General features: G+C 54.9%; 1 protein-coding gene and 1 long non-coding RNA gene across 4 annotated transcripts; both read left to right on the forward strand.

Annotated features, from left to right (window-relative positions):
• The first annotated feature begins 632 nt into the window (after window positions 1–632).
• Window positions 633–1,150, forward strand: LOC121063675. The gene is made up of 2 exons (XR_005816139.1): window positions 633–725; window positions 1,019–1,150. It is a non-coding gene; the product is annotated as an uncharacterized LOC121063675 (long non-coding RNA).
• Window positions 1,151–3,744: 2,594 nt separating this feature from the next.
• LOC121063672 (coiled-coil domain-containing protein 81-like) lies at window positions 3,745–19,856 on the forward strand. Of its 3 annotated transcripts, XM_040544320.1 has the most exons (13): window positions 3,745–4,030; window positions 4,210–4,271; window positions 4,795–4,951; window positions 5,444–5,700; window positions 6,016–6,101; window positions 6,430–6,548; window positions 14,275–14,398; window positions 14,597–14,720; window positions 14,824–14,970; window positions 15,345–15,523; window positions 15,833–15,961; window positions 16,255–16,353; window positions 19,661–19,856. In XM_040544320.1, exons 1-13 carry the CDS (start codon window positions 3,955–3,957, stop codon window positions 19,662–19,664), a joined length of 1,563 nt encoding a protein of 520 aa, XP_040400254.1. In that variant the 5' UTR covers window positions 3,745–3,954; the 3' UTR covers window positions 19,665–19,856. The 3 variants fall into 3 exon arrangements, with proteins under 3 accessions (XP_040400254.1, XP_040400252.1, XP_040400253.1); XM_040544318.1 differs by lacking the exon at window positions 19,661–19,856 and having other exon boundaries at window positions 3,746–4,030; window positions 16,255–16,386; XM_040544319.1 differs by lacking the exons at window positions 14,275–14,398; window positions 14,597–14,720; window positions 14,824–14,970; ... (2 more) ...; window positions 16,255–16,353; window positions 19,661–19,856 and adding exons at window positions 7,077–7,200; window positions 7,399–7,522; window positions 7,626–7,772; ... (1 more) ...; window positions 8,634–8,762; window positions 9,056–9,187 and having other exon boundaries at window positions 3,746–4,030.
• The last annotated feature ends 837 nt before the right edge of the window (window positions 19,857–20,693 follow it).

The following is a 20,693-nucleotide window of genomic DNA, read 5'->3' on the forward strand; positions in this document are numbered from 1 at the left end:
CCCTGAGCCTGGGGAAACCCTGAGGGGACGACTGCCCCACTGCCATGTGACAGCTCCCACATTAGCACCCGCACCTAAAAACGTTCCTTGTTTCTGCTTCCCCTGTAGCAGAAGACGCAGACGGAAATGCAGAGGCTGCAGACAGAGAGTGCTTCCTCCATGGCACTTGTGGAACTGAAAAAGTCTCTGCAGATGGTACCAGTGGATATGAAGCAGCAGCACGTCCTCATCCCTCACCCCCCCGAGAAGAAGGCTGAGGCAGCTCCTCTGAGCAAATCAAGCACCAAGTGAGTGTGGGCCAACTCCAACAAATGCCAGGAAAAGCTGAGCTGCAGCAGGCTGCCCGAGGGATCCAGCATGCGGGTTGCTCGGCACTGGGCTTGGGCTCTCCATCCGCCAGCTGCTTTGGAGAGGCAATAACCGTGGAGAGGCCCTGCCTCCAGCCGTCCCCCTGCAGACCCAGAGTCCTAAAGCTCCCCTGCAGCTGACAGCCATGCACCCACAATGGAAGGAGGCTGTGCTCCCTGCTTTTGGGCAGGCAGAGGTGAGGACCTTCAGAGCCCACCTGAGAGTTTTTTTCTTCTCTGTTGCTGCAGCTGCCTTTCGGTGCGGAGTGTGCGGGTGAGGAAAGAGCTGGAGAAGAGAAAGGAGGCCCTGCAGAAAGACAAGACCAAGAGCAGAGCTCCGAACATCCCTGGGAATTCTGCAGAGGATCTTCTGATCTGGTAAACCTCTGCTGCAACAGCCTTCTTTCCTGGGCTCAGAAGCACCCTTGCCCTGGCCTTCCGTAGCTGCTTGGCCAAAGGTCTCCAGCCCGGCCTCACACAGCGCCTCAGCCTGGCGCTGCGTAGATTCCCTGTCACTGGCTGGGACACGAGGGGCCTCTGCAGGGCCACACAGACCCTTGGGACTCCTGCCTATGCACGCTCCACAGGACTGGGGCTGAAGGGAGCAGGGAGTGTCACTCAGCTGCCCTCACTGGAACTGAAACTTGAACCCTTTCTTTTTCTCTCCCTAGCGTTGGTGAGAAAGTCCCTGTGCTTCCAGTGCCGAAGATGACACGAGCATCAGGGAAACCAGCGCGGACCCCTCGCAGCTGTGAGCAGCTGTCAGCCCAATAAAGACTGTTGCTTCCTGCTGGAGGGACCAGCACGGGCTTTGTAGTGTTCTGATTTCACACAAACAGAGCATGGTTGAGGTTGGGAGGTACCTGAAGAGGTCAGCTTGGCCAACCCCCTGCTCAAATAGGGCCGTTAGCACCTCCACGTAAAAACGTTCCTTGTTTCTGCTTCCCCTGTAGCATAAGACGCAGACGGAAATGCAGAGGCTGCAGACAGAGAGTGCTTTGGAGAGGCAATGACAATGGAGAGTCCCTGCCTCCAGCTGTCACCCTGCAGACCCGAAGTCCTGAAGCTCCCCTGCAGCTGACAGTCACGCGCCCACAATGGAAGGAGGCTGTGCTCCCTGCTTTTGGGCAGGCAGAGGTGGGGACCTTCAGAGCCCACCTGAGAGGTTGCTGCAGCTGCCCTTCAGTGCGGAGTGTGCGGGTGAGGAAACATGTTGAAATGTTGACTGGTTTGCTCTTCGTATTGTTCTGTGATAATGTTTTATATGATCCATGCCATGTTCTGTCTTTTGCCGTATATCAGATCCGAGAGCCTGGCCTGACATATCAGACCCACAGGAGGATGGGGCTCTAGTGGACACTGGCTTGCCAGTTACACCCCAAATCTTTATACTGATGTATATGTGAAGCAGAGCGAATAGGAAGCATGGCCTTTCTCCTCATGATATCCTTACTGGATGGCATGCGCAGCTTCCTCATGATGGCATATGTGCCTTCCTGAAGAACCGCATAAATCTGGTATGTAGTTGACTGGCAATTCGATATTAACTTATTTCAGGGCCCCAGTGAAACATGCACGATATGTCTGTTCGCATGTAAAGGAAGCTCTTGCAGAGCCTTCCTACAAAGTCTTCCACACTCCAGAACCAGAAGACTGTTTTTGTCAAGGTATGCCAGCAAAAGCCCAGCCGGAAGGGACCACATCAGATACTCGTAACTACCCACGCTGCCATCAAATATAAGGGACGGACTTCCCCCTTGGAGACACGCAGCTCACTGTAAGAAGACACCGCCATCTATCAATACCACGCAGAGAAAGGTGCCCCCACGAGACCCTGAATCTTGAACTCTCTTCTCCAGACCTGACTTCATCCCTGGGCTGTGGCCACAAGGACACATGATGATACAATCTCCAACCACGCAAATTAGATACATCTTGAACTGTTCTTTTAATCTCTGGATTTACTTTTAGAACTATTTAGAGATACTTTATAAATAATTTGTATACTTTTACTTTCTTCTAAGCTGAAGGTTGTTCATACATTAATGATGTTTGAGATGAGGTTCCAAATTCTAACCAAAATATTTTTAGGCTACATTCTGTATGGATTAGGAGCCTGCGGAATATGGAGAGGCAGTGTCACAACAGTGACTCGGGGTGTTGTGTGACAGAAGAGGAAACACGGACCCAAGAGCAGATTTACAAAGGTTTTACTGAAGTTTGTTGCACGATCGTGAGACCCCTCTGCCGTTAGGGAAATGAGAGGTCACCATTAAAATATTCAGCAGTTCATATGAACTTTGCAGCAAAATGCTATGTGAGCATATACAATCACATTGTTACACCAGTCCTGACTCTGTCAATCGGCTTCCTCATTTCCATGCAAAGCGGGGCTTTGGACTGAGGCCTCAGGTACATACCAGTCCTTCATTTACGTCTCCCTGAGCCCTTGCTCTTCTCCAGAGTTAAGCTTTCTCAGAACAGGATTTTTGGTGCTTTGTCACAGAATCTGCTTGTTGCTCCTAGTATAGCCTGCAAAAGTGCTCAGGCAGGTATGTACAGCTTTTGTTAAGACCATACTGGGTGTGCCAGTTCTGCAGGCTCCACCAAGTGCCATCACTCCATGTTGTGGTCTGTGGCAGTTAACAAGCTACCTAAAGAGTCTGAGCCTCCCTGGCATGGGTACTTGGCCTTATGAACACACAAAGAACTGTCCGGAGCCCGTTCTTCACAAGAACGCACACCTGGCTGTGGCAACATTACATTTTCCTCACCACTTTCCTTTATTTGGAACAGTCTCTAGAGGGGTCTATAGTGGGGTAGCTGCAACCACTTGGAAGAAAAAGTGGAAGAGGAGCGAGAAACGCTGCCCAAATGCTGTTTGCACTGTGATCAGTGTTAGTAAAGCTTCTGACTGACCTCTTTTAAAATGTACTTGTGTTATTACACCTTTGGAGTCACAGTATTCCCCAACACTCTACTGCAGTCTTTGGCCATCCACCCACTGGCTGCTTAAGAGAGGGAATGAAAACGAAGAGGCTCTAACTCCCGTGGTCACTCTGCTGCCCGTGGTCGTGGGCTAAGAACTCACCAGAGCTGATGCTCATGCACAGAAAGTGGAAGGGGACGGTGCTCCCTGCACCTATGGCTGGATGATGTGGGAAGCTTCAGCCCGAGTAAAAGTCTTGGACAGTGCGAAGAGAAGTTGCAGCCAGCTTTCCTGCTCCTGGGGCAAGCCCCGGGGCCAGCACCCCGCAGTGACCCTCACAGCCTGGGGACTGCTCTGCCCGAATCTCCAGGGTGCGGGAGTCTCCTTGGGGAGGCAGCTCCCTGACAGGGCAGGCTGCAGCCCCTATTGTGACACGCGGTGGGGTGACAGCGGGGGCCGTCTGTGACCTCACACCACGTCCTGCTCAAAAGCCCTGCGCGCCGCAACCTGCCCTCACTTGGCTGCGAGGCCTTCAGGAGGCAGTGGCTGGTGCTGCTCTGCTGGGGCTGCCGCTGTGCTCTTGAGGAGCTGCCTTGCAGGAAGGAGCCAAAGGCACTGGGAAGCAGCGTCCCCGCGTGGGACAGTTCCTGGTGACGAGTGGAGGAGGGCCGGAGCGAGATGGAGGCCAGGAGTGCTCCCATCCTGTGCAACGGCCGCCTCATGTGTCCAACACTCATGCACCTCCCGGACGACGGTGAGCCCAACAGGAGGTGCCTGAGGAACAGGCAGCAGCGCAGCCCTCTTGGGCTGCAGTTTCTTGTGGGGAGAGAGAGGGAGGGTCTCGGGACATAGACACTGGCCCCATTGGCCACGAGGACTGTGCTGGAGGAGAAAGCTGGCTTGCAGCATGACCTCTCTTCCCTTGCTTTTCAGGGATTGTGAAAGTTTGGGATGCAGTATCCCACTTCATCCGCAGGCAGTTCGCATTGAACAAGGTGGGCTTTGCAGCCTCGTGCTCCCCTCGTACCCTGCTCCTTCCCAGAGCTGCCACCCCACAGAACGCCTCCTCAAGCAGAAGAAACACCCCAGCGGTAGCCTGCAAACTGCAGATGTGTCAGGGGCCCGTTGCTGCTCTGGCAATATGCACAAAAAAGCCCAGCTCCAGCAGAAGGACGGGATCCGTACTGCCTGGCGCTTGTGTGTTGCCTGTGGCCAGAGAGGGCAGGCCATTATGTAGCTGGAGCCAGTTCTCAAGGCTCTCCGTACATGTTGGAAGCCCTTGGGGGGATTTTCCTGAGCTGAGGGTGTTGGCTCTGCCCTTACTAGCCCAGCTCCACTTTAGATGGCAAAAAGGAGGGAGCTGGGAAACTCCCAGCCATCGAGGCCATCTCCAGGGCTCTCCAGAATGACACTGTCTGGCACCTTCTCGTGAGCAGTGGCCAAGGCATGAGGGCCCGTCTTCTTGCTTGGAGAAGCCCCAGAAATACTGATCCGTGTTCCTGATTTCTTGCTTTTCAGGGCGTCACAATACCTGGCCTGGGTGCCTTCTTTGCTGTTAAACAGGAGCGGCCCATGGCAGGCTTTAAGCTCCTTGATGTAAAGATGCCCATCTTCCAGGTTTCGGAGTACTTTGCCAATGTTCATGGACTGCCATATAAGAAAGAAACTTTTCCTGGTAAGAAGAGAGATGAATGTCAGGGTTCCACGTGCGGGGACTTTGGGCTGCACGCTCAGCTGCTGCTGGGAGGGCAGTGGAGCGGTTACACAGCTCCTCCACGAGGTCCTGAGAAAGGCCTGAGCTCCTCACAAGCCAAGGCCCACCAACGCCTTGCACGTCCCTCCACACAGCAGCTCCCAGAAATGTCCCTCCCCATGCTGTTGGCACCATGAAGGCTGCATTGGTGGTCGACTTCTGCTCTTCGCAGTTCGCACAGCTGCAGGTGCAGGCCAGACACTGGGCATCAGCTTCTATGGCATCAGCGATGCGCCACGATTGTGCTGCACCAGGCTCTTGGAGCGCTGTCTTTCAGGGCTTCTCTTCCTCCAGACGAGCAGTCAGCAAGACAGCTCTGTAGCAGTGCTGGAGGGCCCAGCAGATGCCCAGACGGGACTGCCCTCCTCTGCAGGCCTGTCTTAGTTCCTTGGCTCCTTGCTTCTTCTCCCTCAGGTGTACCTCCATTTGTTTTCCTGAATTATGCCTGGCTGTCCTTGGACACCGGCATTCCTCGGGACACCGTGCAGCGCTGCATTCAAGAGACCCTGCTCTTTCTCTCCTACACCCTCGCAAAGAAGCAGGGTGTTGATTTCATCTTCAAGGACATTGGCTGTCTGGTCTTCCGCAAGAGCAGAGTCCAAATGCAGTTTTCCTCGGACTTTGTTCACAACCTGAATAGCAACGGCCAGCTGCTGAAATCTCGCCTCAGTGTAAGTTTCTCACTGCACCAGCACAGCCCAGGGTTCCTGGGAAGTCCCCGAGAGACCATTGGGAGGGACTTCTCCTTCTGGGTCAGGCTCGTCTCCTGATGAGGCACACGAGCCTTGCCCTTGCACAAAGCCAGGCAGTGATTTACCAGGTGCAGGCACTCGCTGGGCAGCTTGTGCTGCTTGTGAGGGGGGGTGAACGCTAAGCACTGCGAGCTCTGCCCGTGGGCAGCTTTCTGCCTGAGCAGCCCCGACGCCTTCGTTGGCAAGGGCATCCTTTCCTGGCCACGGTCTCACCCAGGACTGTCTCTCCTGCAGAGGACAGGGACCATGGATTTGGCCACACTGGAGAGGAAAAGCATCGTCCTACATCCAGCGTCTGGAGGTGTCATCGTCTTTCCCAGGTGGGCGCGTTGCTTCTGCAGCCCTTGGCTGAGCGTTTCGGCAGCTTTTCCGCTCCTCTGAGGAAGGGCAGCAGTGCCAGGGCTTGCTCCTTGCTCAGGGAGGAGCTGGAGGGAGACTTTCCCAAGCGCTCTTTCCTCCTTCTCTCCACACCGATTCGTGCTTGTTTTGGAAGAGGGGCCATTCTCTTCATGTGGCATGGCCTGGGGGGAATGGCGCTTCCCTGCCCAGCCCACAGCAAGCCCCTCTCTGAGGCTGGCACCAAGACCAGCGCCCTACAGCCCTAGGATATGGTGCCCTGGAGTCACACTGCCTTGGTCTTGCTTCCAGGATTGGCCTCTACATACCTCGTGGAAGAGCTGCAGGGGAAGGGCCTCTTCAAGCACCCAAGGGGCGTGCTTTGGAAAAGAAGGGAGACGCAAGGGTGGAGGGAGAGTCTAAGAGAACAGGTAACGTGAGAGCGGGCTCTTGGGAGTGACAGCCCCTGGGAGACCTCTCTGCCCTTCCCTTCCGAATGTCCTCCTGAGGGCAAGGTGTACGGAGGCAAGGCTGGAAGGCTGCGCTTTGCACAGGATGAGGCCCCTCCTCTGACCCCAGTTCCCTGCGGCAGTAGCTCTGCTGGGCCTTGGTAGGGACCACGATGGCAGGGCAGCCCAGAGCTTCCCGTAGCATTCGATAGTGCCTAGGCCTCTTCCGCACTGGCCTCCTGGAGCTCCTGTCCACCGAAAGCCCCGCTGTGGGTTGCATGTGCCCAAAGGGAGAATGTGGGGCTACGATGGCAGCAGAGAGTCCCAGGACTCCCTTCCCCACCTGTGAAATGCTAGTGGCCAAGAAGACTCCCTTCTAGGTCAACCCACCTGCCAGCTCGCTCTGCCTTTTAGAAATAGCACCGGATCAAGCAGGGAGGCTCATTCCCTGCCTATTTGCGTGGCCACCAAGGAGCAGCTCTGACTAGCCTTCTCTTTTCCTCCTTACAGGGGTGCTTCCTGCTATTAAGAGCCAGCTGCTCACACGCCAGAGTCCTTCCCTACCCAGACTCTCCAGGGCGACTGGGGAGGCAAAGCTGGGCCAGGCTGCTGGGGAAAAAGAGCCTTCTCCCAGGTGAGGCTGGGGGGGAGCTGGAGGAGGCAACTCCTGGGCCCTTCTCCTTGAGTCATCGAGCAGCTTCCCTTGGACACAGGGACTTGGTGAACTCCACAGGGGTCCCGCCACATGTCCCACCGCCTGCCCTTTCCTTGCTGGGCACCCAGTTTGTGAGCAAAAGCTACAGCAGCAAATCCTCCTCTTGTGTGCTTGCAGGCTGCGTACAGCACGTCAGGAGAGCTCCTCAAAGATGGCAGAAGAGGGGAAGGGCAAGCGCTCTGCTGCGGCCTGGCCCCAAACTCAAGCCCCTGCCTGTGAGGCTCAACGGAGAGCAGGACAGGTAGCCACTGGATCTGTGTACCCGTTGGCGGGTTGTTTCACAGGTTGCCTTCATGGAGATTTGATGTGTCTCTGATCATTGCGTGCCCCCTTCTCCCCTGTAGGAAATATGCTGCCTGTACAGGCAAGAAGATGAAAGAACTCTGCAGGCATCGCTGGCTGAGGAGCAGCTGAAGAAAGAACGGGAGAGACAGCACATGTGGGAAAAGTGCAAGGGTCGTGGCGAAAGGAATGGGAGAGAGAGTATCTGGGTATGACAAGTGCTTTCAAGCACTCCAGAAGGGACCTTTCTCTTCTCTCAGGGGGCCATGTGCACACTCTTCCCCTCTTTGCTCTGCCAGGAGGCTTCTCTCAAAGAGAAAAACCTGCCCTTTCTGAGCCTTGTTTTCCTTGTGAAGGACGAGGGCTCCTCCGAAGCCCACTGCTGTGAATGCGTTCCTGCCCTTAGCTTCAGAGGCCGAGGGCTGAGGCCTTTCACGCTGCCTTTCTAGGAGAAAGAAGGCTGCAGGGAAAGTGCCCTGAGCCTGGGGAAACCCTGAGGGGACGACTGCCCCACTGCCATGTGACAGCTCCCACATTAGCACCCGCACCTAAAAACGTTCCTTGTTTCTGCTTCCCCTGTAGCAGAAGACGCAGACGGAAATGCAGAGGCTGCAGACAGAGAGTGCTTCCTCCATGGCACTTGTGGAACTGAAAAAGTCTCTGCAGATGGTACCAGTGGATATGAAGCAGCAGCACGTCCTCATCCCTCACCCCCCCGAGAAGAAGGCTGAGGCAGCTCCTCTGAGCAAATCAAGCACCAAGTGAGTGTGGGCCAACTCCAACAAATGCCAGGAAAAGCTGAGCTGCAGCAGGCTGCCCGAGGGATCCAGCATGCGGGTTGCTCGGCTCTGGGCTTGGGCTCTCCATCCGCCAGCTGCTTGGAGAGGCAATAACCGTGGAGAGGCCCTGCCTCCAGCCGTCCCCCTGCAGACCCAGAGTCCTAAAGCTCCCCTGCAGCTGACAGCCATGCACCCACAATGGAAGGAGGCTGTGCTCCCTGCTTTTGGGCAGACACAGGTGGGGACCTTCAGAGCCCACCTGAGAGTTTTTTTTCTTCTCTGTTGCTGCAGCTGCCTTTCGGTGCGGAGTGTGCGGGTGAGGAAACAGCTGGAGAAGAGAAAGGAGGCCCTGCAGAAAGACAAGACCAAGAGCAGAGCTCCGAACATCCCTGGGAATTCTGCAGAGGATCTTCTGATCTGGTAAACCTCTGCTGCAACAGCCTTCTTTCCTGGGCTCAGAAGCACCCTTGCCCTGGCCTTCCGTAGCTGCTTGGCCAAAGGTCTCCAGCCCGGCCTCACACAGCGCCTCAGCCTGGCGCTGCGTAGATTCCCTGTCACTGGCTGGGACACGAGGGGCCTCTGCAGGGCCACACAGACCCTTGGGACTCCTGCCTATGCACGCTCCACAGGACTGGGGCTGAAGGGAGCAGGGAGTGTCACTCAGCTGCCCTCACTGGAACTGAAACTTGAACCCTTTCTTTTTCTCTCCCTAGCGTTGGTGAGAAAGTCCCTGTGCTTCCAGTGCCGAAGATGACACGAGCATCAGGGAAACCAGCGCGGACCCCTCGCAGCTGTGAGCAGCTGTCAGCCCAATAAAGACTGTTGCTTCCTGCTGGAGGGACCAGCACGGGCTTTGTAGTGTTCTGATTTCACACAAACAGAGCATGGTTGAGGTTGGGAGGTACCTGAAGAGGTCAGCTTGGCCAACCCCCTGCTCAAACAGGGCCACCCAGCACCAGTGTCCAAGGACCATGCCCTGTGCAGATGGCTTTCAAGTATCTCCCCTTGCGGAGGGAGACTCCACAGCCTCTCAGGGAACTTGTGCCAGGACTCGGTCACCCACACGCTACAGGAGTGTTTCCTGAGGTACAGATGGAAGCCGCTGTGTCTCTCTCTGTGCCCATCGCCTCTTGTCCCGTCCTTGGGCTCCACTGAAATGAGCCTGGCTCCATTCCCTTTGCACCCTGCCCGCAGGCATGTAGTTATCCGCTGATGAGATCCCCCCTGAGCTTTCTCTTCTCCAGGATAAACAGTCCCAGCTCTCCCAGCCTCTCTTCACAGGAGAGATGCTCTGTTCCCTCAATAATCCACCTCATGATTTTTGTGGGACTCTTAAAACAGTTAAAGAAGAAACGCTTGTGGCCTCCCAAGACAGCCACAAACGCCTCCTAGCTGAGGCTGCCGATTCACCCTTGCTGAAAGCCAGGTGCTCTTAGTATCCAGCATCAGCACCTGCCTGTGCCTGGAGAGCTGGGAAGAGCTGGGAGCTCTTGATCCTTCCAGGGTGGGACTTCCAAGGTAACAGCTCTCTGGAACCTTCCGTTTGTTCCCAGAAAAAAGCCATCAAGCACCTGCCCTCACTCAGCCCAGGATTAGCAGCAAGTCTTCCTTCCCTGTTGGTCCTGCTCCCAATGGAGCTTTGAAGTTAAGAGCCTCTTTTTGGAAAAAGAGTTTTCCACGACCTCTTGGGTCTGCACATAGCCAAAAAAAACAGACGGAAAAGAGAGAGAGTTTGAAACTTTGGAGAAAAGAAGAAAGGAAGGGAAGCCAGCAGGGCCAAACCCTGTCCCGGGGACTTTAACTCAGCACACCGCAAAACTGAAGGACAGGTCGAATTTTTCTCACATCACTCCTACAAGAAAGTGAAGAGCTCTCTTTCTCTCACACGCTCTCACAGTTTTCATTCTCTCCTCCTAAAACTCTCGGGGACTTCGATCACTCATCAGGCAGCCTTGATGCAAGTTGCTGTAAATTCTACTTGGGTCCTCTTGCTGAACTCTTGCTGCCCTTGGCTTAGAGATCCCAATGGAGATGGAGATGTACAGAAGTAGATGGGAGCAGGAGGTTTCAGCTCTCTCATCTGCTCGTTGGCCACTTGTGCTCACATTATTAGCACCGTCTTCACTCTGCAGGTGCTCTGCAGGAGTCTTTTTAGACCCGTGTCCATACCTTGAGGGTTACTTTAGCAAAACCTAAACCACACCATCCTGAAGTCTACTGGACCAGGCCCATGTAATCTGCTACGTCACCTAGTGCTGAAAGCATGCGAACGAGCGAGGGTGCCACGGAGAAGCCCTCCGTGTTGTGGGGCACACACTCGTCCCTCAGGACACCTCACAGACCACGTGCGACGTGGCCATCAAACACATGGAGACACTGAGAGAGTGCCAGGCACAAGCTCTATATTAAATACTACTGAAGCATAACTTCTTTCTTATTTCCTTTCAAGATTTAATAAATAAATAAATGGCATTTCTAGCATTTCCTTCCCACACCCAAATGGATCGCCTTGCACGCCCCCTGGGGCACTCTCGAGGTTTGTATGGGACTGAAATGAGAGAGTTTCATTCTCAGTGCTGGGTTGCTCAGCTCGGTGGTGGCTCTACAGGAAAGATGCTCCCTGAGTGCACAGAGAGAGAGAGAAAAGCTGCTCCCTGACAGGGCGGCTCCCGACCCATCCTCTGACAGCCCTGGCGGCCATTTTGCAGTTGTGGTTTCCCCCCGTGCCACAAGCTGGCTGAGGCCTTGGGCTGTCCCCAGCACGGCTGTCAGTGATGGCGGGCGGCATCTAGACACATGAGGCCTTTCTTTTCCTTCTAAAAGAAACTTGCTGAAGGAAACGCGCTCTCTGGAGAGAGCAGTGCCACTTTTCTCCAAGTTCTGGGGCTTCCATGGTAAGTGACATGGCCTCTCACTTTGTGGGCCCTGTTTTTCGTCATCATTTTTGAGGGGCTTCTGCATCCCCCCCCGATCACTGGCTGTGGCCAGGGCTTCCCCCCAGGATGTCTGGGCAGGCCCATGCCGGTGGGCAGGCTCTGGGTGGGCCTTGTCCCCTGCAGGGGCGGACGTCTGCCCCTGAGCCCGCATCCCACGAGCGGCTCCTGCACTCGCGGCTGCCCCTGCCCGGGGCGCTGCCGCTGCTTCTGGAACCTTCCTGCAGCCTCTGGCAGCGCCTGCTTGGCAGCCGTTTGTTGGGCTTGTCAGCGTGGGATCAGCGGGCCGTGCCAGCCCGCAGCATGGCAATGGCAGCCTTGTTGCCGTCCCCAGGGCATGGCTGAAGGGGGATATTGTGGATTTGATTTCCAAGGACTGGGAGAATTTGGGATGCAGTATCCCACTTCATCCGCAGGCAGTTCGCACTGAACAAGGTGGGCTTTGCAGCCTCGTGCTCCCCTCATACTCCGGTCCTTCCAGGAGCTGCCACCCCACAGAACGCCTCCTCAAGCAGAAGAAACACCCCAGCGGTAGCCTGCAAACTGCAGATGTGCCAGGGGCCACTTGCTGCTCTGGCAATATGCACCAAAGAAGAGCCCAGCTCCAGCAGAAGGACGGGATCCGTACCGCCTGGCGCTTGTGTGTTGCCTGTGGCCAGAGTGGGCAGGCCAGCATGTAGCTGGAGCCAGTTCTCAAGGCTCTCCGTACATGTTGGAAGCCCTTGGGGGGATTTTCCTGAGCTGAGGGTGTTGGCTCTGCCCTTACTAGCCCAGCTCCACTTTAGATGGCAAAAGGAGGGAGCTGGGAAACTCCCAGCCATCGAGGCCATCTCCAGGGCTCTCCAGAATGACACTGTCTGGCACCTTCTCGTGAGCAGTGGCCAAGGCATGAGGGCCCGTCTTCTTGCTTGGAGAAGCCCCAGAAATACTGATCCGTGTTCCTGATTTCTTGCTTTTCAGGGCGTCACAGCCTTCTTTGCTGTTAAACAGGAGCGGCCCATGGCAGGCTTTAAGCTCCTTGATGTAAAGATGCCCATCTTCCAGGTTTTGGAGCACTTTGCCAATGTTCATGGACTGCCGTATAAGAAAGAAATTTTTCCTGGTAAGAAAAGAGATGAATGTCAGGGCTCCCATGTGCTGGGACTTTGGGCTGCATGCTCAGCTGCTGCTGGGAGGGCAGTGGAGGGGTTACACAGCTCCTCCACAAGGTCCTGAGAAAGGCCTCCCAGCTATCGAGGCCATCTCCCGGGCTCTCCAGAATGATGACATCTGGCACCTTCCCACAAGCAATGGCCAAGGCACCAGGGCCCATCTTCTCGCTTGGAGAAGCACCGTGCTGGATTTCCCGCCCCAGAAATACTGAAATACTCTTCCTGCTTTCTTGCTTTTCAGGGTATCAGAGCACCTGGGCTGGGCGCCTTCCGCACTATTTTTAAAAGGAGCTGCCCATAGGAGGCTTTCAGCTCCTCCATGTAAAGAAGCCCATCAATCAGGTTTCAGAGAACTTTGCCAGTATTCATGGACTCCCTTACAAGAAAGAAACTTTTCACGTAAGAAGAGAGATGAATGTCAGGGTTCCCACGTGCGGGGACTTCGGGCTGCATGCCCAGGTGCTGCTGCTGAGCAGCCTGACGAGTGGAGGAGGGCCAGAGAGAGATGGAGGCCAGGACTGCTCCCGTCCTGCGCAGCGGCTGCCTGATTTTCCCAACACTCATGCACCTCCCAACACACGTGCACCTCACAGACGATGGTGAGCCTGTCAGGAGGCGCCAGAGGAATAGGCACCCGTGAATACCTCTTAAGCTGCATTTCCTTCTGGGGACAGGGACCGGGGGACTCAGGACATGGGCACCAGCTCCCTTGGTCACCTGGCTATACTGGAGGTGTGGGCTGGCTTGCAGCTTAACCTCCCTTGCCACAGCTTTCGAGGGACTGGGAAAGTTTGGGATGCAGTACCCTACTCCATCCGACGTCAGCTCGCACTGAACAAGGTGGGCTTTGCAGACTTGTCCTCCCCTCTTACTCTACTCTTTCCCGGAGCTGCCACCCCACGGAACGCCTCCTCAAGCAGAGGAGAAACTGGGAAGCAGCGTCCCTGCGTGGGACAAATCCTGCCTACAAGTGCAGGAGGGCCGGAGAGAGATGGAGGCCAGGAGTGCTCCCATCCTGTGCTGCAGCCGCCTCATGTTCCCAACACTCATGCACTTCCCAGACGACGGTGAGCCCATCAGGAGGTGCCTGAGGAACAGGGGACAGGAGGGAAGGGGACAGGGGGCCCCATGACACAGGCACTGGTCCCCTCAGCTGCCAGGGCTGTGCTGGAGCAGTGGGCTCTCTTGCAGCATGACCTCTCTTTCCCTTGCTTTCCAGGGATTGGGAAAGTTTGGAATGCAAGCCAGTATGTAGCCTGAGCCAGTTCTTAAGGCTTTCCCTAGGTGTTGGGAACCCCCGGGGGAATTTGCTGAGCTTTGTGTGAGTGCTTGGGCTCTGCTCTCACTAGCCCAGCTCTTCTTTAGAGGACAAAAAGGACGGAGCTGGAAAACTCCCAGACATCAAGGCCATCTCCAGGGCTCTCCAGAGTGATGCCATCTGGCACCTTCCATGAGCAGTGGCCAAGGCACAAGTACCCATCATCTTGTTTGGAGAAGTCCTGCGCTGGATTTCCCGCCCCAGAAATACGGAAATACTGTTCGTCCTTTCTTGCTTTTCAGGGTATCAGAGCACCTGGGCTGGGCGCCTTCTCCCTTATCAAACAGGAGCTGTCCATAGGGGGATTTGAGCCCCTCCATGTCACGAAGAGGTGGCATAGAGTCCCAGGACTCCCTTCCCCACCTGTGAAATGCTAGTGGCCAAGAAGACTCCCTTCTAGGTCAACCCACCTGCCAGCTTGCTCTGCCTTTTAGAAATAGCACCGGATCAAGCAGGGAGGCTCATTCCCTGCCTATTTGTGTGGCCACCAAGGAGCAGCTCTGACTAGCCTTCTCTTTTCCTCCTTACAGGGGTGCCTCCTGCTATTAAGAGCCAGCTGCTCACACGCCAGAGTCCTTCTCTACCCAGACTCTCCAGGGCGACTGGGGAGGCAAAGCTGGGCCAGGCTGCTGGGGAAAAAGAGCCTTCTCCCAGGTGAGGCTGGGGGGGAGCTGGAGGAGGCAACTCCTGGGCCCTTCTCCTTGAGTCATCGAGCAGCTTCCCTTGGACACAGGGACTTGGTGAACTCCACAGGGGTCCCGCCACATGTCCCACCGCCTGCCCTTTCCTTGCTGGGCACCCAGTTTGTGAGCAAAAGCTACAGCAGCAAATCCTCCTCTTGTGTGCTTGCAGGCTGCGTACAGCACGTCAGGAGAGCTCCTCAAAGATGGCAGAAGAGGGGAAGGGCAAGCGCTCTGCTGCGGCCTGGCCCCAAACTCAAGCCCCTGCCTGTGAGGCTCAACGGAGAGCAGGACAGGTAGCCACTGGATCTGTGTACCCGTTGGCGGGTTGTTTCACAGGTTGCCTTCATGGAGATTTGATGTGTCTCTGATCATTGCGTGCCCCCTTCTCCCCTGTAGGAAATATGCTGCCTGTACAGGCAAGAAGATGAAAGAACTCTGCAGGCATCGCTGGCTGAGGAGCAGCTGAAGAAAGAACGGGAGAGACAGCACATGTGGGAAAAGTGCAAGGGTCGTGGCGAAAGGAATGGGAGAGAGAGTATCTGGGTATGACAAGTGCTTTCAAGCACTCCAGAAGGGACCTTTCTCTTCTCTCAGGGGGCCATGTGCACACTCTTCCCCTCTTTGCTCTGCCAGGAGGCTTCTCTCAAAGAGAAAAACCTGCCCTTTCTGAGCCTTGTTTTCCTTTGTGAAGGACGAGGGCTCCTCCGAAGCCCACTGCTGTGAATGCGTTCCTGCCCTTAGCTTCAGAGGCCGAGGGCTGAGGCCTTTCACGCTGCCTTTCTAGGAGAAAGAAGGCTGCAGGGAAAGTGCCCTGAGCCTGGGGAAACCCTGAGGGGACGACTGCCCCACTGCCATGTGACAGCTCCCACATTAGCACCCGCACCTAAAAACGTTCCTTGTTTCTGCTTCCCCTGTAGCAGAAGACGCAGACGGAAATGCAGAGGCTGCAGACAGAGAGTGCTTCCTCCATGGCACTTGTGGAACTGAAAAAGTCTCTGCAGATGGTACCAGTGGATATGAAGCAGCAGCACGTCCTCATCCCTCACCCCCCCGAGAAGAAGGCTGAGGCAGCTCCTCTGAGCAAATCAAGCACCAAGTGAGTGTGGGCCAACTCCAACAAATGCCAGGAAAAGCTGAGCTGCAGCAGGCTGCCCGAGGGATCCAGCATGCGGGTTGCTCGGCTCTGGGCTTGGGCTCTCCATCCGCCAGCTGCTTTGGAGAGGCAATAACCGTGGAGAGGCCCTGCCTCCAGCCGTCCCCCTGCAGACCCAGAGTCCTAAAGCTCCCCTGCAGCTGACAGCCATGCACCCACAATGGAAGGAGGCTGTGCTCCCTGCTTTTGGGCAGACACAGGTGGGGACCTTCAGAGCCCACCTGAGAGTTTTTTTCTTCTCTGTTGCTGCAGCTGCCTTTCGGTGCGGAGTGTGCGGGTGAGGAAACAGCTGGAGAAGAGAAAGGAGGCCCTGCAGAAAGACAAGACCAAGAGCAGAGCTCCGAACATCCCTGGGAATTCTGCAGAGGATCTTCTGATCTGGTAAACCTCTGCTGCAACAGCCTTCTTTCCTGGGCTCAGAAGCACCCTTGCCCTGGCCTTCCGTAGCTGCTTGGCCAAAGGTCTCCAGCCCGGCCTCACACAGCGCCTCAGCCTGGCGCTGCGTAGATTCCCTGTCACTGGCTGGGACACGAGGGGCCTCTGCAGGGCCACACAGACCCTTGGGACTCCTGCCTATGCACGCTCCACAGGACTGGGGCTGAAGGGAGCAGGGAGTGTCACTCAGCTGCCCTCACTGGAACTGAAACTTGAACCCTTTCTTTTTCTCTCCCTAGCGTTGGTGAGAAAGTCCCTGTGCTTCCAGTGCCGAAGATGACACGAGCATCAGGGAAACCAGCGCGGACCCCTCGCAGCTGTGAGCAGCTGTCAGCCCAATAAAGACTGTTGCTTCCTGCTGGAGGGACCAGCACGGGCTTTGTAGTGTTCTGATTTCACACAAACAGAGCATGGTTGAGGTTGGGAGGTACCTGAAGAGGTCAGCTTGGCCAACCCCCTGCTCAAATAGGGCCGTTAGCACCTCCACGTAAAAACGTTCCTTGTTTCTGCTTCCCCTGTAGCATAAGACGCAGACGGAAATGCAGAGGCTGCAGACAGAGAGTGCTTTGGAGAGGCAATGACAATGGAGAGTCCCTGCCTCCAGCTGTCACCCTGCAGACCCGAAGTCCTGAAGCTCCCCTGCAGCTGACAGTCACGCGCCCACAATGGAAGGAGGCTGTGCTCCCTGCTTTTGGGCAGGCAGAGGTGGGGACCTTCAGAGCCCACCTGAGAGGTTTCTTCTCCGTTGCTGCAGCTGCCCTTCAGTGCGGAGTGTGCGGGTGAGGAAACATGTTGAAATGTTGACTGGTTTGCTCTTCGTATTGTTCTGTGATAATGTTTTATATGATCCATGCCATGTTCTGTCTTTTGCCATATATCAGATCCGAGAGCCTGGCCTGACATATCAGACCCACAGGAGGATGGGGCTCTAGTGGACACTGGCTTGCCAGTTACACCCCAAATCTTTATACTGATGTATATGTGAAGCACAGCGAATAGGAAGCATGGCCTTTCTCCTCATGATATCCTTACGGGATGGCATGCGCAGCTTCCTCATGATGGCATATGTGCCTTCCTGAAGAACCGCATAAATCTGGTATGTAGTTGACTGACAATTCGATATTAACTTATTTCAGGGCCCCAGTGAAACATGCACGATATGTCTGTTCGCATGTAAAGGAAGCTCCTGCAGAGCCTTCCTACAAAGTCTTCCACACTCTAGAACCAGAAGACTGTTTTTGTCAAGGTATGCCAGCAAAAGCCCAGCCGGAAGGGACCACATCAGATACTCGTAACTACCCACGCTGCCATCAAATATAAGGGACGGACTTCCCCCTTGGAGACACGCAGCTCACTGTAAGAAGACACCGCCATCTATCAATACCACGCAGAGAAAGGTGCCCCCACGAGACCCTGAATCTTGAACTCTCTTCTCCAGACCTGACTTCATCCCTGGGCTGTGGCCACAAGGACACATGATGATACAATCTCCAACCACGCAAATTAGATACATCTTGAACTGTTCTTTTAATCTCTGGATTTACTTTTAGAACTATTTAGAGATACTTTATAAATAATTTGTATACTTTTACTTTCTTCTAAGCTGAAGGTTGTTCATACATTAATGACGTTTGAGATGAGGTTCCAAATTCTAACCAAAATATTTTTAGGCTACATTCTGTATGGATTAGGAGCCTGCGGAATATGGAGAGGCAGTGTCACAACAGTGACTCGGGGTGTTGTGTGACAGAAGAGGAAACACGGACCCAAGAGCAGATTTACAAAGGTTTTACTGAAGTTTGTTTCACGATCGTGAGACCCCTCTGCCGTTAGGGAAATGAGAGGTCACCATTAAAATATTCAGCAGTTCATATGAACTTTGCAGCAAAATGCTATGTGAGCATATACAATCACATTGTTACACCAGTCCTGACTCTGTCAATCGGCTTCCTCATTTCCATGCAAAGCGGGGCTTTGGACTGAGGCCTCAGGTACATACCAGTCCTTCATTTACGTCTCCCTGAGCCCTTGCTCTTCTCCAGAGGTAAGCTTTCTCAGAACAGGATTTTTGGTGCTTTGTCACAGAATCTGCTTGTTGCTCCTAGTATAGCCTGCAAAAGTGCTCAGGCAGGTATGTGCAGCTTTTGTTAAGACCATACTGGGTGTGCCAGTTCTGCAGGCTCCACCAAGTGCCATCACTCCATGTTGTGGTCTGTGGCAGTTAACAAGCTACCTAAAGAGTCTGAGCCTCCCTGGCATGGGTACTTGGCCTTATTAACACACAAAGAACTGTCCGGAGCCCGTTCTTCACAAGAACGCACACCTGGCTGTGGCAACATTACATTTTCCTCACCACTTTCCTTTATTTGGAACAGTCTCTAGAGGGGTCTATAGTGGGGTAGCTGCAACCACTTGGAAGAAAAAGTGGAAGAGGAGCGAGAAACGCTGCCCAAATGCTGTTTGCACTGCGATCAGTGTTAGTAAAGCTTCTGACTGACCTCTTTTAAAATGTACTTGTGTTATTACACCTTTGGAGTCACAGTATTCCCCAACACTCTACTGCAGTCTTTGGCCATCCACCCACTGGCTGCTTAAGAGAGGGAATGAAAACGAAGAGGCTCTAACTCCAGTGGTCACTCTGCTGCCCGTGGTCGTGGGCTAAGAACTCACCAGAGCTGATGCTCATGCACAGAAAGTGGAAGGGGACGGTGCTCCCTGCACCTATGGCTGGATGATGTGGGAAGCTTCAGCCCGAGTAAAAGTCTTGGACAGTGCGAAGAGAAGTTGCAGCCAGCTTTCCTGCTCCTGGGGCAAGCCCCGGGGCCAGCACCCCGCAGTGACCCTCACAGCCTGGGGACTGCTCTGCCCGAATCTCCAGGGTGCGGGAGTCTCCTTGGGGAGGCAGCTCCCTGACAGGGCAGGCTGCGGCCCCTATTGTGACACGCGGTGGGGTGACAGCGGGGCCGTCTGTGACCTCACACCACGTCCTGCTCAAAAGCCCTGCGCGCCGCAACCTGCCCTCACTTGGCTGCGAGGCCTTCAGGAGGCAGTGGCTGGTGCTGCTCTGCTGGGGCTGCCGCTGTGCTCTTGAGGAGCTGCCTTGCAGGAAGGAGCCAAAGGCACTGGGAAGCAGCGTCCCCGCGTGGGACAGTTCCTGGTGACGAGTGGAGGAGGGCCGGAGCGAGATGGAGGCCAGGAGTGCTCCCATCCTGTGCAACGGCCGCCTCATGTGTCCAACACTCATGCACCTCCCGGACGACGGTGAGCCCAACAGGAGGTGCCTGAGGAACAGGCAGCAGCGCAGCCCTCTTGGGCTGCAGTTTCTTGTGGGGAGAGAGAGGGAGGGTCTCGGGACATAGACACTGGCCCCATTGGCCACGAGGACTGTGCTGGAGGAGAAAGCTGGCTTGCAGCATGACCTCTCTTTCCCTTGCTTTTCAGGGATTGTGAAAGTTTGGGATGCAGTATCCCACTTCATCCGCAGGCAGTTCGCATTGAACAAGGTGGGCTTTGCAGCCTCGTGCTCCCCTCGTACCCTGCTCCTTCCCAGAGCTGCCACCCCACAGAACGCCTCCTCAAGCAGAAGAAACACCCCAGCGGTAGCCTGCAAACTGCAGACACTCTTCCCCTCTTAAAGACTTAAACATAAAGACTGTTGCTTCCTGCTGGAGGGACCAGCACGGGCTTTGTAGTGTTCTGATTTCACACAAACAGAGCATGGTTGAGGTTGGGAGGTACCTGAAGAGGTCAGCTTGGCCAACCCCCTGCTCAAACAGGGCCACCCAGCACCAGTGTCCAAGGACCATGCCCTGTGCAGATGGCTTTCAAGTATCTCCCCTTGCGGAGGGAGACTCTACAGCCTCTCAGGGAACTTGTGCCTGGACTCGGTCACCCACACGCTACAGAAATGATTTAAGACATTCAGATGGAAGTTGCTGGAGGGGGGGAAGCGTTGATCTGCCAGAGGGTAGGAAGGCCGTGCAGAGGAGCCTGTACAGGTTCGATCAATGGGTAGAGGCCAATGGGATGAGGTTCAACATGCGTAAGTGCTGATTCATGTACTTTGGCCACAACAACCGCATGCAACGCTACAGGCTTGGGGCAGAGTGGCTGGAAAGGTGTGCAGCAGAAAAGGATCTAGGGGTGCTGGTTAATGCTTGCCAGAACATGAGCTGGCAGTGTGCCCAGGTGTCCAAGAAGGCCAGCGGCATCCTGGCTTGGATCAGGAATAGTGTAGCCAGCAGGACCAGGGAGGTGATTGTTCCCCTGTACTCTGCTCTGGTGAGGCTGCACCTCGAGTACTGTGTTCAGTTTTGGGCCCCTCAATACAAGGATATCAAGGCTCTGGAGCATGTCCAGAGAAGGGCTACGAAGCTGGTGAAGGGTCAGACACAAGTCCTGTGAGGAGTGGCTGAGGGAACTGGGGTTGTTTAGTCTGGAGAAGAGGAGGCTCAGGGGAGACCTTATTGCTCTCTACAAATACCTGAAAGGAGTGAAGCCAGGGATAGAAGAATGGGGGTTTGCTTAATCACATTAATGATTTCTAAATAAAACAATCGTTATTATTAAAGCCAGGAATGGAAGAATGGGGGCTTGCTTAATCGCATTAAAAATATATGTTGCTGAGTGTCTTTGCTTACTACTGTGCAAATTAACCGAAACAAGGAGCCTCGGGGCC

The sequence above is a fragment of the Cygnus olor genome, chromosome 1 (genome assembly GCF_009769625.2).
Source record: "Cygnus olor isolate bCygOlo1 chromosome 1, bCygOlo1.pri.v2, whole genome shotgun sequence".
Classification (NCBI taxonomy): domain Eukaryota; kingdom Metazoa; phylum Chordata; class Aves; order Anseriformes; family Anatidae; genus Cygnus; species Cygnus olor.